We start from the raw sequence: 15,849 nt of genomic DNA on the forward strand, positions 1-15,849 counted from the left end.
TACAATAACTGTGTGGATGCTTGGTATTAAATATTCTCTGTGACAGGCTCAATGAGCAGTCTGGAGGACTCACTTCATTACTGACATTATATGTTTTATGTTGTTGTATTGAGGACGCTGCTTTACTCTTTATTATCTTCATTATCTTTTAAGAACTTATCATGTAAGGTAGTTGTAAATGTGTAAAACTGTCTCTAAGCAGTGAAACATCTGTTCCCATTGAGGCTACTTTTTATTAGCAGAGCAAAATGGATCTGTATTTTCAGAGGAAATGACATTTGAAAATTAACAAGGGCTTAATGAGTGGTCAGCATGTGCTGTCCTTTAGAATTACACATATACAAAAGTGATGTGCTGCGAAAGCAAATCATTTGCAGTTGTGATTGTGGATTTAATTGTTGGGATGTGTGGTGTTTGTGCAACCATAGCACGAGTGAAATTACCTCAGCCAAGGCCAGTGGGAGGTAATGGGAGGCCATCCATCATGTAGCTGAGGGAGAGGGAAGGGTGCCAGGGGGAGGGGCGGCAGTCAGCAGTACCTGTTCTATAGCTATTGCACTGCCTTTGAAATATGGCAAGCTGGACAATAGTATAAGCTGGAACACAGGGATCCTGATAGAGGGAAATGCATTCATGCTGTGTTGCCTGTGAAAGCAGACATATGTCAGACAGATTGTAGTAGTGAGAGGCTATAAAGGCAGATTTTAATGGAAATGTCAAATTTGAAAGTTTTATTGTCAGAATCTCTTTACAATATTGAACCTGTTTTCATTCATTTTGTTCATTTATGTCACAACATTTTACTTTCCGTTGAAGAGATAAATGATGAGTCATTATTTGAAGATAAATTACCAGTATCCAATTAGACCCTGCGGAATCCATCAGTATTATCCCTGCTGACCAGGAGTATGCACAGATGACCCTCCTGTTTAAACTAGGGCATTCACAACTCTGCATCTTAAGGTCATCAGCTACTCACAAAAAGTAGTCGAGATTTGATTAATTGCAGAAGCTATATCATAGTTTTTTTCACCCAATAACAATGATCAACTCCCATCAAAAAGCTCTCAAATACAACCAGTAAAGGGTTAACTACTGTATGCGGGACTAACCTGGGGGTAGGTGAAATAGCAAAGTCCTTGATTGGCTCTGAGAGGCTGTTTAAGAATGAACTGCAATCTGATTGGACTAAACTCCCAGCAAGCTTGTCTGAGTAGGAGATACTGTTTGACTACAGTAACAACACAACTGCTTTCTTGCAGGGATATTGGGAGTCTTTCCTTCTCTAAATACCTTAAATTCTGTTTATTTAACTTGGCATAATGAAGAAAATTATTCTGCTAACAAATCTATGTTCAAAACAACCAAAGTTATGTCCAACTTCGGTCGTTAGATGGCCATCTCAAAAGCTCTGAATAGCCTATTTTGCATTATGATTACATGCTCAAACCGTTTGAAATACAAGATCAACTTTGGATTTAACTTTGTTGCAATCTCACCAATAAACACGTATGTCCACAGGTTGCGATAAGTTTACAAATGTAATGGTTGAGCTGTCAGATTATGAACATACATTTTACCCAAATGACTAGTGTAAAGAGAAAATACAATTGGCTAGTTAGGGTAGCCTCACGTACGTATATTGCAGCTGCTCTGGTAAAGTATTTCCACACTGTTGATTGTAGTCAAGCACTGGGATGTACAGCCATGTTTCTTTCTGCCTCTGGCTCTTGCTACATGTCTTCTGTTTTAGCACCCCACACTGTACAGTGTTAAAGCCACACATGACAACTATAACTACTCACAGCGCCCCCAACTACATATCTGCTCTAGATGCATTGCCACCATGCTAAAACCACAGATGAACCATTAGTCTAAAATAATGCACAATGTTGACTAGTGGTTTTGATAGTCGACTTGTCAACTACTCTGTGAAACCTCTAGTTTGAACATAGTTGCACTCTCTTTGTAGGCGTCTGTTGTCCTGTAGTTGAGCTTATCTGTCCATTTCCATGGCACTCCTCCATCCTCCTTCCCCTTCACTCTAACCATACTTCTAAAGCATCCACATCTCATATTGTGTTGTTGACTATTTTTACATGAGATGTCAGTGAATTATTGATACGCTCCCCTGTTTTCATGAGCCACTATACATAGTGTTGCCCCTGAATTATTGAGCAAAACTCAACAAGAGCTCAAGAGATTCAACTGAAGAGGTAAAAGCAACTCACTCTGTAACATCTGAAGCATCTGATGCTGCAGCGTTGCTCTCTGCAGCTCAATGACTATTTTCACAATAGGACACAGGGTTCTACACCCTCCTCATCATCCAGTTAGAGCTTTGTTATGTTCCAGTGGAAAATTTCTGTTCTCTCTAGCACAGAGTGAAAGTGTCTAGAAACTTAGAAGAGAAAACACAATATAAAACATTGTGACAACTTGTACTCATTAGATTCCAGTAAAACACAGTCCACATGTTTCAGTTGAGTGTTTGTTGAATGATATGCATGAGAAAGTAGGCATGTGGTAGGGCGAAGAAGAGCTCCTGGCCTGAACCCATCAGAAAGCTGCCCTCATTAATACAACACCATGCTCCAGCTTTTAGTTTGACTGTATGCCATTGAACTGTGCTGGCAGAATTCAGATTAATAATTCAATATTATTACACTATATTATATATACACTGTATACACAATATTATCCCTTCAGCTTCATGGAAGCCTCTTAACATATCATGCACAGTGTTGCCATGCTGCTGGACCGCTGGCTTAATGTGCTGTGCTTTTTGAGGCGTTTGATCACGTGGTGATGTTAGGAAGCATGAAGAAGAAGAGAAATGAGCCTAAGTGCAGTTAAGCATGCCATTTATGTGCTCAGTTGAGTGGCCATTACCTCTCGGGGGTCTGTGTGTGCATACATGTGTGTGTATTCATAGTGGCAGTGGTATCCATGTTATTTGCTACTGGGTAATGCAGGGCATAATAGTTCATAGAATTGAAAATGTGTGAAGTCTCTACGTTCTTATTGTAGTCTTTTGTGTTTGTGTGAGTCTTTTTGGCTTTTTTCAGCTTGCTGTGACTTTCCAAAGCTATGCTGTAGAATATTAAAGGCCACCTTTCTTCACTGCAGTGCAGGTCACAGTGCTTCCATGCATTTGCTGCTGGCGAACTGACAGGCACAGGTCAGCAGAAAGCATCCAGTGATAGGAATAAAATGAATGACAGATCCTTTTGATCTACAATTGGATTATTTTAGATTCCTGCTCTCTGGCATAATAGAAGGAGATTTGCTGTACAAGAGCCGATTTGTTTCTTTCCCTGTTTCTGTCCTCCTGTAATAGCTCCAGAGACCAGTGAGGCGACATCCTTCCTGGACACTACCTGCATTGCAGAGGAGTGTCTATGTGTTCTGTACTTTATGTGTATATGTATGTTATCTGCCTGTGTTTGAACAGACATGTACGGTACATAAATGAATGAATATTTCTGACAGTTAAAGACTGTTGTGGGCTGCACATGGTGTTGTTTTAAGTCAGAGTTGAGTTCACTGTTAATGTCCTCTCTCTCTCTCTCTCTCTCTCTCCCTCTCTCTCTCTAAGAGCGTCTGTGAATTCATTCATATGATTAGTGTCCGTGCACGGCAAGCAGAAGCATCTTAATCCTCCTCATCATTCCTCTCACAAACACCCTTTTCCTTCAATCAGTGATGGCTTCAAAATCCTGTGCAGCCAGCCAACTGTAATCTTTCTCTTTTTGTTAAATTCACTGACTCAGTCATTCTGTCTCTGTGATGCTCACACTAACACACAATTAAGACTCACATATTTGAATGAGCCACATTAAACTAATCATTCACATGAATGTAAATGCTTCAGGGTTAAGCCGGGGGACGCAGTGCATTAATGGGAAACATTGGTGTTAAATGTAGAATCTATAAGTCCTGTACAATTACTGCATCATATATATATGATGATGCTCAATAGAAAGTCATTTTCCAAGAAGGTAAATTGTCTTTAAATTGCTGTGGTGGAGAGAAATAACGGCGTCATTATTCAATTTAGGATAAGCCAGCTCCAATACTGTAATTGGATTTTCTGTTCTTATCTGTTCTAGGAGTAGAGGATATAGCAGAAAGTTACAGGACTACAGCAGACCTTAAACAAACCAGGATTAAAGATCACCAGGGAAATGTTAAGACCAAAGAGTTCACTCTGTCATCTCTCTCTTCCAATAAACAGTGATTTCTACTGTAAAATATCTGCTTTAAATCTCATTTGGATCCACTAATCTGCAAAAATGCTGATTAATTGATTTGAGCTCACTTGGACAGCAGAATCAGACCAAGCGTGAAAATATGTTGATGGAATAATTTTAGCGATCGGCACACTGCATCATTCATTCAACTTGAAAGTGATCATTTGTGCTAATTAACCTTCTGAGTGTGTGAGTAATTCTTGCTGGAGACACGGGTAAAGTCTTCCTCTGTTATCATTGTAACATTTTGCGTATTCAGTTTGGCTTTACTTGATGTAGCAGTCTGTGGGTTTCTTATGTGTTTTGTTTGTTCTTTCAGTTTTGGGGGTTCTGTCTACACCTACTGAGGTAAATGCTCATTACTGAGGTGTATCTGAACTACACGTCTCACAGTCAGCAGTCAGTCAAACAGCAGCTCCTCTCAGAGTTTTTTTGCCGGATTAATGTTGACAATACTGATGAACTAACCAGTTCTTCTTTATCAAAGCATACAGTTCATACAGTTTATATGGCCTGACGTTCAGCTCTGATTCAGCCTAGCCTTTACAGACACTGCACATAAATGCAATCGCTCAACAGCCTATTATTTACACAGTTATCAGATTATGGTTGTTTCTGAACAGTAGCTTTTGTGGCCTTTTAATAAGCTTTAACAAGGAGGTAACGTACTGTGAATCACAGCTGAGCTGACAACAGCGCTCAGTCACAGTGAGACACTACTAAAAGCTACTGATTCTGTCAGTGACAATGATGATTCAGTATAGCCACTTCACTGTGAAGATTTGTTCGTACATGTACTGAACACCTATAAATCTATCAGTTATGCTTACATGGTGACAGACTTGGTTTGTGTGTCTGTAATTTAGGACTTGTGTGTGTTGGTCAGGAGTGGTTCTGTGTGTGTGTGAACATTCTCAATCACAAGAAGAAATTGATAACAGGATTCTAAGTGTTAAAAAGTGCATATGTATGGCTGATGACTGATGCCCCAGAAAAGTAAATAAAATCACTTCCTGTTTACCCCGAGGAAATTCCACTATCCACTAATTGCAGCAAATCTAAAAGCTTTCATCCTCCTGCATTAATTCCATTTTATTTAGGTTGTATTAGCATAGTGTTAATCTACCAGTAATATAGAGGAGAATCTAGTCCTGCACAGAATGTTACCCACACTGCCTGGTCATGAAACCAGTTATCTAAGCTGTATGAAAGCTTTGATGGAGACATGAGTGGACAGCTGATGACATGTGCTGTTGCTGGACTGATGACCGAGCATACCGTCTCGTCTTTCACAGCATCATGTCAGTCAGGTTCACAGCAGGTACATGGACTGTAAGGTACTCTTACATTACACAGTAGCAGTGACATAAATCTGTGTGTGTGTGTGTGTAGAACATACAGTGTGGTAATCCTTTTAGTTCATGATATCGCCACATGTGAAATATGTTTACAGACTATGGCTTATAACAGGATTAGGTACAAAGATCTGCCATTATAGTGCTGCTCTCAGCTTTTACACACAATATGATATACTAATTGATATGCATTACATTCTTGTTTATTCTAATTATTCACGGGAGAATGATTAGCCCTTTCTTTTGTTATTGCCCTTGTTTGTTTGAGTTCTATTCATCTTGTGGGGACACAATCAAAGGCCGAATTTCAAAGGAATCTCAAAATGCATCCTTGAGCATCATCTTTTGAAGTGAGTCTCATACATCGGGCTTGTTGTTTAGGTACTGTAAACTGATGTACGCTCACCGCTCTTGTGTTGTGGCCAAAACACAGAGAGTTCCTCTCTCGGGAGTCCTGCCTTTAACCATCTGCTCAATTTCTACACGCAATCAGGAGAAAGCATTTTGTGTGCACTGTGTGACATTGGTTTCATTTCATTCTGCACAATTTATGACTGCAATATTATTACCCAACTGGAGGTCAGAATTCCAATATAGGATATAGACCAAAGAGCTGTGCAACAGAGCCATAACATGTGCAGAGGAAAGACATCTGGAACCTAGAAGCTGTTAGTTTAATACGTTTTAACAGTCTCACCATCGGTGTCTGTAAAATCTGACATTAACAAACATCCAGGCATTGATGGTGCATTTTAACAGAAGCCGGGGTCCTGTATGAATCACAATATTTGAGTGTCTTTGGTGTCAGTAAGGTGTTAGAATTGCGTAGGAGATGCATGATAAAAACATACTACATCCACTTGTTTAAGAGCCGTGTTCTCATCCCTCTCTCTTGTTAAAGTCATTCAGCTATAATAGCTGTATCAGAGTGTTGTGTACGAGAGAAGGATGTTTATAGTGCCATCCAGCAAATGGAAGTCTGTTAAATTGTTGATGATACAGAGATCCACAAGCCTGTCCCCTGGATACATTCATGGAAAGTAGGACAGTGGTGGGCCTTGGCATCTCTCTATTACTCAAGTCTCACCCTTTTCTTCCCCTTCTCTCTTTGTCTCTCCTACAGGCCAGCCCTGCCCCGATAATCGTCAACACAGACACTTTGGATTCAGTTCCTTATGTGAGTTTGAATTTTTGTGTCTTTTTTTAATGCACCTATTAGTCTTTTTCAGTAGAAGATCAATACTTCCAGCAGATTAAAGCACAGTTGAGTGGAAGCACATTAAAAGTAAGAATGGTTCTCTTCCTCTCTGCCCTGCTACTGAGTCTGAGGTGAGATAGCATGTGTGCTGTATTAGTACAGTTTGATGCCGTAACTTATCTTAGTAAAACAAATGAGGTCGCACTGCTGAATTATTGATGTTTGTCATGAATAAAAGACCAGCACAAGACTTTCTGAAGACCTTCATCTCAAGCACTTTTCACAGTATTTTACATCAAAACAAATAAATGAAGCTGCAGTGCAGAGCGGAAGCTGAATGAATAACAGAACCTGAATAGAGACCAGGCTGTTTTTCATGATAGAACTGTCACAGTTGGTGAACAGTTGGCAGTTATATTAACAGTTACAAACATTTTCAGATTTCTAAAGAAATGAGGACAGGAGAACATCTGCCGCAGCCAGTGACTAGTCATTTCTCCTGCCAGACAACATTACTCACTGTGTTCATGTTATTGAGATTGTCCATAAGCTGAAGAGTCCAGATGTGATTATGCACTGCAGTAACATCATATTTTACTCTCTGGCTGTTTCACTGCTGTTGCTAATTTAGTCTTCAGGTCTTGCTTGTTTCAACAATCATATGGAGTTCTTATAATAATATCTAATGTTACTCAAAAATGATGCCCCACTGGGAATATGATATGCAGCGTCTCATATACTTGTGTGCTATTCCTGTATGAATGTGTAATGACGGAAGCGCTCGCTGCTAATTAATCATCTCAGCGAGATACAGGATGAGACTGACTCCTCTGTAGCAAACCTCCATGTTGCAGAAATAGGTAATGTTGATTAACCATCGCCCTAAATTGTTTCCCTTGGGGTGGGGCCCATTTAGCACAGAAGGCACGAGTGGCCCGGGAAAACACCTGTCACCTCAGATTTAAGGATGTGGAGTTGGTGTAGAGCCAACACTTTGCATCATCCTCTGGCTCCATATATAATTATTCAGCAGCAGTACAAGCTACTGCTGAAAAACTAAAAAATGGAGGAGATGTCTTGGCTCACTCTTCTTGTTTCTTGTGTTTTCAGGTCAACGGCACAGAAATTGAATATGAGTTTGAGGAAATCACTCTAGAGCGGGTAGGTATCTCAGATCTCACAGCTTTAACCACAAAAAATCTATGAGAAGATTTCAGTATGGTGAAACGGTCTCCTGAAGGCTTTAAAATAGGACGCAAAGCTGTAATAGAGAGAAGTTAAGATGATCTCTACTCGGTGTGGGGGTCAGCAACTTATGTATATATCATGAACTAACACCCAAAATGGATGTGTGTGTGCCCAAACTAGAATTTAGCTATTCCCCCCCCCCCCTTACCAAGACAATAACAAGCATGAAACTGCATACATGTACTACCAGAAGTGACCAGAAATAGTTTATTGTATGTATAAACATAAAAGAATCTCCATGATCACAACACCTTGATTTAGCATGACTTATAAATAGTTCCAGAGTCTAATGTTGACTTCCTCACCTGATTTTATTTATGAGGTGAATGTAATGTTTTCGATATAAAGGCAGGCAGCATGAAGTTTATGCGTTACAACCCTATAAAACAATTTGTGTGCTGAAGCAGATGTGGCTCAGTTGGCATAATGAATCTCCAAGACACTGAGATGGAAATATCAGCAAAGTGGATACTAACTGGTGCAGAGAGGAAGCAGTTTTGACTTCTCTGATAGGATCAGGAGCAGAAGCAAAGCGAGACCAACAGCAAAGGTGAACGCCACCGAGGACAGAAGTGATTCAGGACAAGAGAGCCTGTACTGTGGCCTCAGAGAGATAAGATTTAATACAGACAGTAGTCAGCCTCCAGCCATACTCCAGAACCTCCACATTTATCATCATGGCCAAACTATCTTGTGTATTCTGACCACAGACAGGCCTGTGTCTAGTCCTCAAGCTGTTGCCCTGGAGAGCTGAACAATGTTTTTGATTTACCGTTCCAGGCAGCGAGACCCCACAGGGACGCTCACTGGGTTTTTTTGTAATCAAGAGAAGCTGCTATTCCCATCAGCTAACAACTTAATCAAAGCTTGACTTTCATTTTGTGAGTGGGCATGCAGGGGATTTTATTTACAGAGGCACCAAAGTGCAGCCCCTGCTGTGAAAGACATGGCCTTCAAGAGGTTTGATCCTGCTGCCTTATAAAAACAATATTTCATAGTAAAGTGCTGTTAATAATATAGAGCCACGGTTAAATTATCAGAAAAGCTGTGACCTGGTATTACAGCATGATGCCAGAACCATTTTGTAATGGCAAACTGAAGACCTCTGAGCACTTTATAATCATTCTAAGAGCAGTGACAATAAAAAGCCGTGCTGTTAGATCATGCATCAATATCATGATTGTCTTTTAAAGAAATTGTTACTTGTGCTTTTCAATAGAATTAAAGTTTAAGACTTAGAAAAGGATCAAATATAAAAGTGTACACTAAATGCATACTTTCAAGGCAAACTTGATAGTACACATGATGTAAACAGAGAACAAGCAGAAGAACTGGAGAGGCAGGAGCACTTTGACAGTTTTAGACTTTAGTCCATGAGCTGATGTTTTGGCACAAGCATGCCTTCTTCAGAGCTTAAAGACTAAATCAAATCACATCATATATATAAAGCTTCCAGGGCACCCAGATATACATGCCAGTCTGTGCAAAAAGGACAGTTACAATGAATACAGCAAACTGCGTTATATTGAAAAGTGTTCCTAATATTTTATCCACCCCATTAACTTACATAAGAGAGGCAAAATATTAGGAACACTTTTCAATACAATGCACTCCAGTAGACCACTGCCACCCACTATGACCTCAATAATAAACATAAAGTAGAATTATCATCTTTCTGAAAATGTCAACAAAAACTGAAAATGTAGAAGCTTGGTTGTGTTGGCATTATGGCACACTGCACACAGTGTACTGACTGTTTTCCATGACCGCAGGGTAACTCAGGATTGGGTTTTAGCATTGCTGGAGGGACAGATAACCCACACATCGGTGATGACCCTGGCATCTTCATCACCAAGATCATCCCTGGAGGTGCTGCAGCAGAGGATGGACGCCTGAGGTCAGTCATTTACACGTACCCTCACTGTTTGTTTTTTTATAAGAGCTAACTAGAAAAAGTTTTCAGACCTGACAGAAAAAAAAACTTTTGACAAACTTGCCTTAAAAAAGCGTCAGAAAAGAACTCTCCTTTAAGAGGATGACTTTCAGATAATCTCTCACCACTCACTGGAGGCCGCATATATCACTGCTCACTCCTCCACTCCTGTGCTGGATAATCTACCCACAGATATCTTTCATAGAAAACATATTTGAGAGATTATACAACAGTTTCATTTTTCTGTTGGTGTCTCATGCATTTTGAAGTGTATTAAGGACTAAATCCTGTGGCCTCTCCAGTACTTTTATAATAGTTCTCAGGGGAGCCATGTAGAAGCTCTTCTTGTCAGTTCATCTGCTGATGCCTCATATTTCTATAACTCCTGCAAACTCATTTGATCTATTTAAACAGGAAATAATTTCTTTTTCAACAAGTTTATCAAATAGTATATACATTATAGTCATTATAATCAGATATTACACAAATTAAACAGTTCATTTAATCTCAGGATTAACTAACCATGTGACATTTCTGCAGTTCTACTTGAGTCTTTTTTCTTTCCAATTAAAACCACAAGTGAACCTTCAGTACTCTGCAGCATCAGCACTTACTGAGCTCTGATAGTCCACACTGGAAAGCAATTGTCTATGTTGTTTAAGGGCGACCTGCCGTCTATAACAGCCTTACTAAATGAACAAAGGGAGTGTGGATACAGTCCATAAGATCTTTTGCTACAGTAGTTTATCACGGAAGCAAGGACACAACCTGAACTTGTTCATAAGTCAGCTGGAGTGAGAGAAACACTGTCCACACTGTACTCGACACCCGGGATCTCGGCTAGTTTAGTTATAAACATGAACACCTTAAGAATAAAAGTAGAGAGCCACAGCTTAAAGTAGTGACATAACTGAAGGACAGCATTGATTGGCCTCTTAGAATATTTGTTGGAGCTTTTTGGTTGTGGTACAATATTGAATGAGCCAGTAAATGTACTCTATTGCTTGTGTTAACAGGTCTCCCTGCTGTTGTCTATCAGAATGTGCCCCTGTTAATACAACTGTGAGAAATGAATCACTGAAACCTGTTGTTGATATTTTTTCCTGTGCATGCATCAGAATATATGCTAAATCATTGACTTTGTTATTACTAGACAAGACATTTAGAGTTCATATATTGAAATAATACATATGCTATTCACTGGATATCTACCTCTCTGTCAACTCCACCACAGTGGTCTATTGAGCTTTGTAATTCCCTAATAAGCTCAGTAATTGGAGGGTATGTACTTGTATTTGTTGTATGATTTGTCTAAAAAGAATGAGATAGTAGTTATTCTCTCTAAATGTTGTCTTAACACTATTGTCAGTATCATACAGTATCATAAGTACTGTGGGCCCCCCCTCTGCCTTTTAAAGTAGCAGTGATAGATAATGCTGGTTTTGGTTGCAGGCCAACCCCTGTTTTCCTTCCAAGCTGCAGCTCTGGAGCATTACTGTCAGATCACAGATGCTAGAGGCGAGCGTAATGCATGCACAGCGTCAATCTCCGGCAGATTGCAGAAGAAGTAGACTGGGCATAAATCACACTTAGCCTAATTGATGGTCACCCCACTCCAAGGTGGGCAGCAAGACTAATGCATTATGGATGGAGGGGAAGTCTAATCTCTGTGAGGAAGGAGGCATGATGGGGATTTGGTTTTCTATAACATTATAGAAACCAGACACACTTCCTGTTGCTGCTCTGGGACACTGTAGCAGAGCACTAAGCATACTTAATGCACCGACTCGGCTTAAGGGACTGCTTGGAGCATTTTAATTGTTTCTCATGGAGACTGTTGTTTCGTAGTGGTAAAAGCATAGATGCAGTCAAGACTAAACATTATAACTGAAAGATTTCTATAAACCTGTATGATACAAATTCACAATTTATAATTTTATTCTATGTCAGTACATCTTTACTCAGAAAGTAGAGCTTTTTATTATTATTGGTTGTTTTTCGATTGGTGATAACCAACAAAGCATCTTAGTTTACCTACTTAAACAACATTAACCACATAGCATAGGTATACTATACTACCTTAATGTATTGGTACTGTCTGATACTGGTTCTAATGAGAATTCTAATTTATCTGTATGCTTTTTACTTTTCAAACAGAGGAAAAATAAGTTTTAAAGATTAAATAACACTTTTGTTGATGTCAGAAGACATGATGTGTAAGTATTCAGATTTATTTGCTCTGCTTCCCGCTGTTGGAAGTGGGTGTGTATGTATGCGTTGGGTTTTGTGTGTGTGTGTGTGTGTGTGTGCGTGTGTGTGTTGGGTCCCAGCTGGTCCCTATGAGCACCCTAAGGAGAGTTGTGTCCTTGAGTGCCAGGGCATGGATGTTTTGGTCGACACCTCAGGGGGATTCAAACTGAGCTGCTCGCTGACTCTAATTTTTACACAGTTGTATGCTCGCCCCCACATTCTAACACATGCGTAGTCTAATCCTCACTGTCACACATCACACTGATACATATACATGAGTAAGTGTATAGGCACAACCTTGCCTGTAATTTAAACCTCATGTACAAACACGTGTCACCACTGTAAGTAAACATCAACTACCTGTACTGTACTGTACTAAAATCACACACAGTGCATGCGTGTGTCTACAGCCAGATGCCAAAAATAAAAGAAAAAAACTGTCACAACACATGTTGTGTGTATTCACAGAAGTCAACACGTATCCCATTTAACCTAATAAATGTGTATTTTGATGGAGCAAGTTGTTTTTTTATAAGTATAAAATTGTTCTTGTCAAACTGCTTAACACAATCTCATCCTAATTATAACAGCTCAGTTAAAATAGTAATAATAGGAATCATGTGATCCTTAAAAGCTGAAGTTTTCTCAACTTCATATAGAGCTTGACTCTTTAAAAAGGTGGCTGCTGTGCATCTGCCTTGCAAATGCTCCACACAGACTAAAACATGACAGCAGTTTGTGAAGAATAGAACAGCATGAGTGCATCATTATCATCACCCTCCATCAACATTGATTGGCGTTCTTTCTCTTCCAGAGTAAATGACTGCATCCTACGAGTCAACGATGCAGACGTGTCTGAGGTTTCCCACAGCAAGGCAGTAGAGGCCCTGAAGGTTGCAGGTTCTATTGTCCGGCTGTATGTGCGGCGCCGCAGGCCAATGTTAGAAACCATCATTGAGATTAAACTCATCAAAGGACCAAAAGGTGGGCTCACACACACACACACACACACACAAATCAAGACATACAGAGTCACATACAGACTGATTGTGACTAACAGTTGATTATATTCACTTCTATCCTGCAGTTGATACTCATGTAATTACGTCATCATAGGTACTGGTAATCAGATTAATTTATTTGGAAGGAACACAAACTGGTCACTGTAACTGCAGTGTTCTGTGTATGGCAAGATCTAATTAGATTAGATTCAACTGCTTGGACCATGCATCCCAGTTTAGCTGAACAGATTTCAAACAGTGTGTTCTCTGGCGGTTTATAAAGTTGAGAGGGGAACACAGTTACTACAGATGAAAAGGTGTTGCTTTCCTCTGTTATGTGTGTAGGAGATTAATGATTTACTCAAAATGCAACAAACACTCCAGTTTACTGTAAAACTGATCCAAAAAAGTGTCAGAACACAACTTCCAAATGTAGATTTAGATGAACTTCTCATCTTGGTCAAATCGTAACTAATCTTTCTTAGTCACTAGACTCACCATTTACAGCTTATTCAAGTTCTTTTAAGAAAGTACTAGAAAGTGTTGAGCATATCAGTGTGAAAACATTCTAGTTTTGTTTTTTTTTTAAATATTGGTTTATACTGTATATACTGCATATATATCATGATACACATCATCATATTGTGTCTCTAGTGTTGGCTAATATAAATCTGTCACACAACCCAAACCCCAAATTAACCAGCTTCTTACACACACACACACACACACACACACACACAGGGCTTGGCTTCAGTATTGCAGGTGGAGTTGGAAACCAGCACATCCCTGGTGACAACAGCATATACGTCACTAAAATTATTGACGGCGGGGCAGCACAGAAGGATGGCCGACTACAAGTGGGAGACAGGTTGTTAATGGTGAGTATTGCTGGCTCCCACCAAGGTCACAAATGAGTTGCAACACAAATGTTTTCTATCACTCCAGCTGATTAAACCCAAGATTAATTTAAATTTGGGTGGATTATGGGAATTATGTTATGTCAACAAACTTTATGCACTAGAATAATGATAACAATGTTAGTTTGCCTGCTCTAAAAAGTGCAACTAAAACATCAGGAGAGTGAGAGAGATGTGTTCACCCGCACAGTGCTGAGAAAAGGTCTAGACAGGCAACACAGGTGAAAACACCAGTGTGAGAATTGTGGGGGTGTTTAGGGCTTTGATGAACTTCAGTGGAAACATTGAGGTTCATTAAAGACATTGAGCGACTAGAAAGATAAACCTCTCTCCATTGTAATGCAATCCAGTACAACAGTCCTGTAATAACCACAAGGTCTGAGAAGCTCACAAGTGTTGCTGACACTGTGTCTGAGAGGAGTCTGACATGGTATATCTGATATTTAGCTCCTCTCTATGAACATGTGTACTCTACATCAGCTAGGACAGAACATTAGAAACAGCTTTTGATTGAATGTAATCTAAAACAACACCACCAGCACAAGATACAGCCTCCAAACAAGCTGAACCACAGAACTGAGTCACCACAAAAACAGCTTCGTCATTCAGGTTTCTATTTCTACTGATCCCTTACCGTAGATGAAAACATACAATATGAAATAAACTAACTGGTGCATTATCACTCTAACTGTATTCTCAGTGGTAACAAGATGACAAGTAGATAGAATAGATTTAGACTTACATGGGGTACAGTATGTATGGTGTACTTACAGCATTATCTTTAAAGAATATTTATATGTTGCTTTAAATATCATATTTTCACATAACATATTGCTTTTGATGTGCTTACTAATGATCACAATGGAATGGTAAATTTCAACCAGTAAGTAGTCAGACTCATTTAGCCCTATGACATCTCACTAATCCTGCTGGTGAGTTTTATGAATAACCTGTATAACATCTTCATCATGTTACAATTGTTGCTATTATACAGACAGACGTCCAAGAGACTAATGGTGATTCCATGAATCAGGTTACACTGTGTACAGTACATTAACCAGGCAATGTGCTTGCACATGACAACATTCTTCCTGCATCTTCAGTCTAAATGATAATGAAATGAGTCTCTGGACTACATTGTGAAAGCAACAAAGCAGCAGCCTACTGGCTCAGTGGTGTAACAGCAGCTTTCTATTGAAGAGGGAATCCCTCTTGCTTAACCAGCACTTAATTTAATTACCTCCCTACTGTCGTGTTCTCACCCGATGACCATCTGTCATAATCCAGTCTCCTGGAGGCAGGGAACACACTGGACTCATCTGAACCGAGCAGTAAGAAAACACAAGGCAGCTTCTAAAACTCCTCATTTGTGCACTGCAACTGTCTCTTTGTCTGGACAGGTGAACAACTACAGTCTGGAGGAAGTGTCTCATGAGGAAGCTGTGGCCATTCTGAAGAACACGTCGGACGTGGTCTACCTAAAGGTGGGGAAGCCCACCAATGTCTACCTATCAGATCCCTATGGGCCTCCTGATATCACACACTGTAAGTCCTCACCTCTTGTATTTGAAATGATTACTCATCTGTCTTTAGAAAAGTTTAACCAGACAGAAGATAGCATTATGTAGTAAATTTAAAAGATGAGTCTACAAGTTATTACACATGGAATTTGTGTGCCCTGAAGCCATATATGA

General features: G+C 39.7%; 1 protein-coding gene across 19 annotated transcripts in view; it reads left to right on the forward strand.

The window, feature by feature from the left end:
- dlg2 (discs, large homolog 2 (Drosophila)) overlaps window positions 1–15,849 on the forward strand; it is a 183,525-nt gene that overhangs the window by 134,465 nt on the left and 33,211 nt on the right. For all 19 annotated transcript variants that reach the window (XM_067607239.1, XM_067607245.1, XM_067607244.1 and 16 more), the window contains 6 exons: window positions 6,732–6,785; window positions 7,917–7,967; window positions 9,827–9,951; window positions 13,052–13,221; window positions 13,980–14,116; window positions 15,556–15,700. In XM_067607239.1, the coding sequence (XP_067463340.1) occupies window positions 6,732–6,785; window positions 7,917–7,967; window positions 9,827–9,951; window positions 13,052–13,221; window positions 13,980–14,116; window positions 15,556–15,700 (682 nt within the window). The remainder of the gene's footprint in view (window positions 1–6,731; window positions 6,786–7,916; window positions 7,968–9,826; window positions 9,952–13,051; window positions 13,222–13,979; window positions 14,117–15,555; window positions 15,701–15,849) is intronic.

Source organism: Thunnus thynnus, chromosome 13, assembly GCF_963924715.1.
Source record: "Thunnus thynnus chromosome 13, fThuThy2.1, whole genome shotgun sequence".
Taxonomy (NCBI): Eukaryota; Metazoa; Chordata; class Actinopteri; order Scombriformes; family Scombridae; genus Thunnus; species Thunnus thynnus.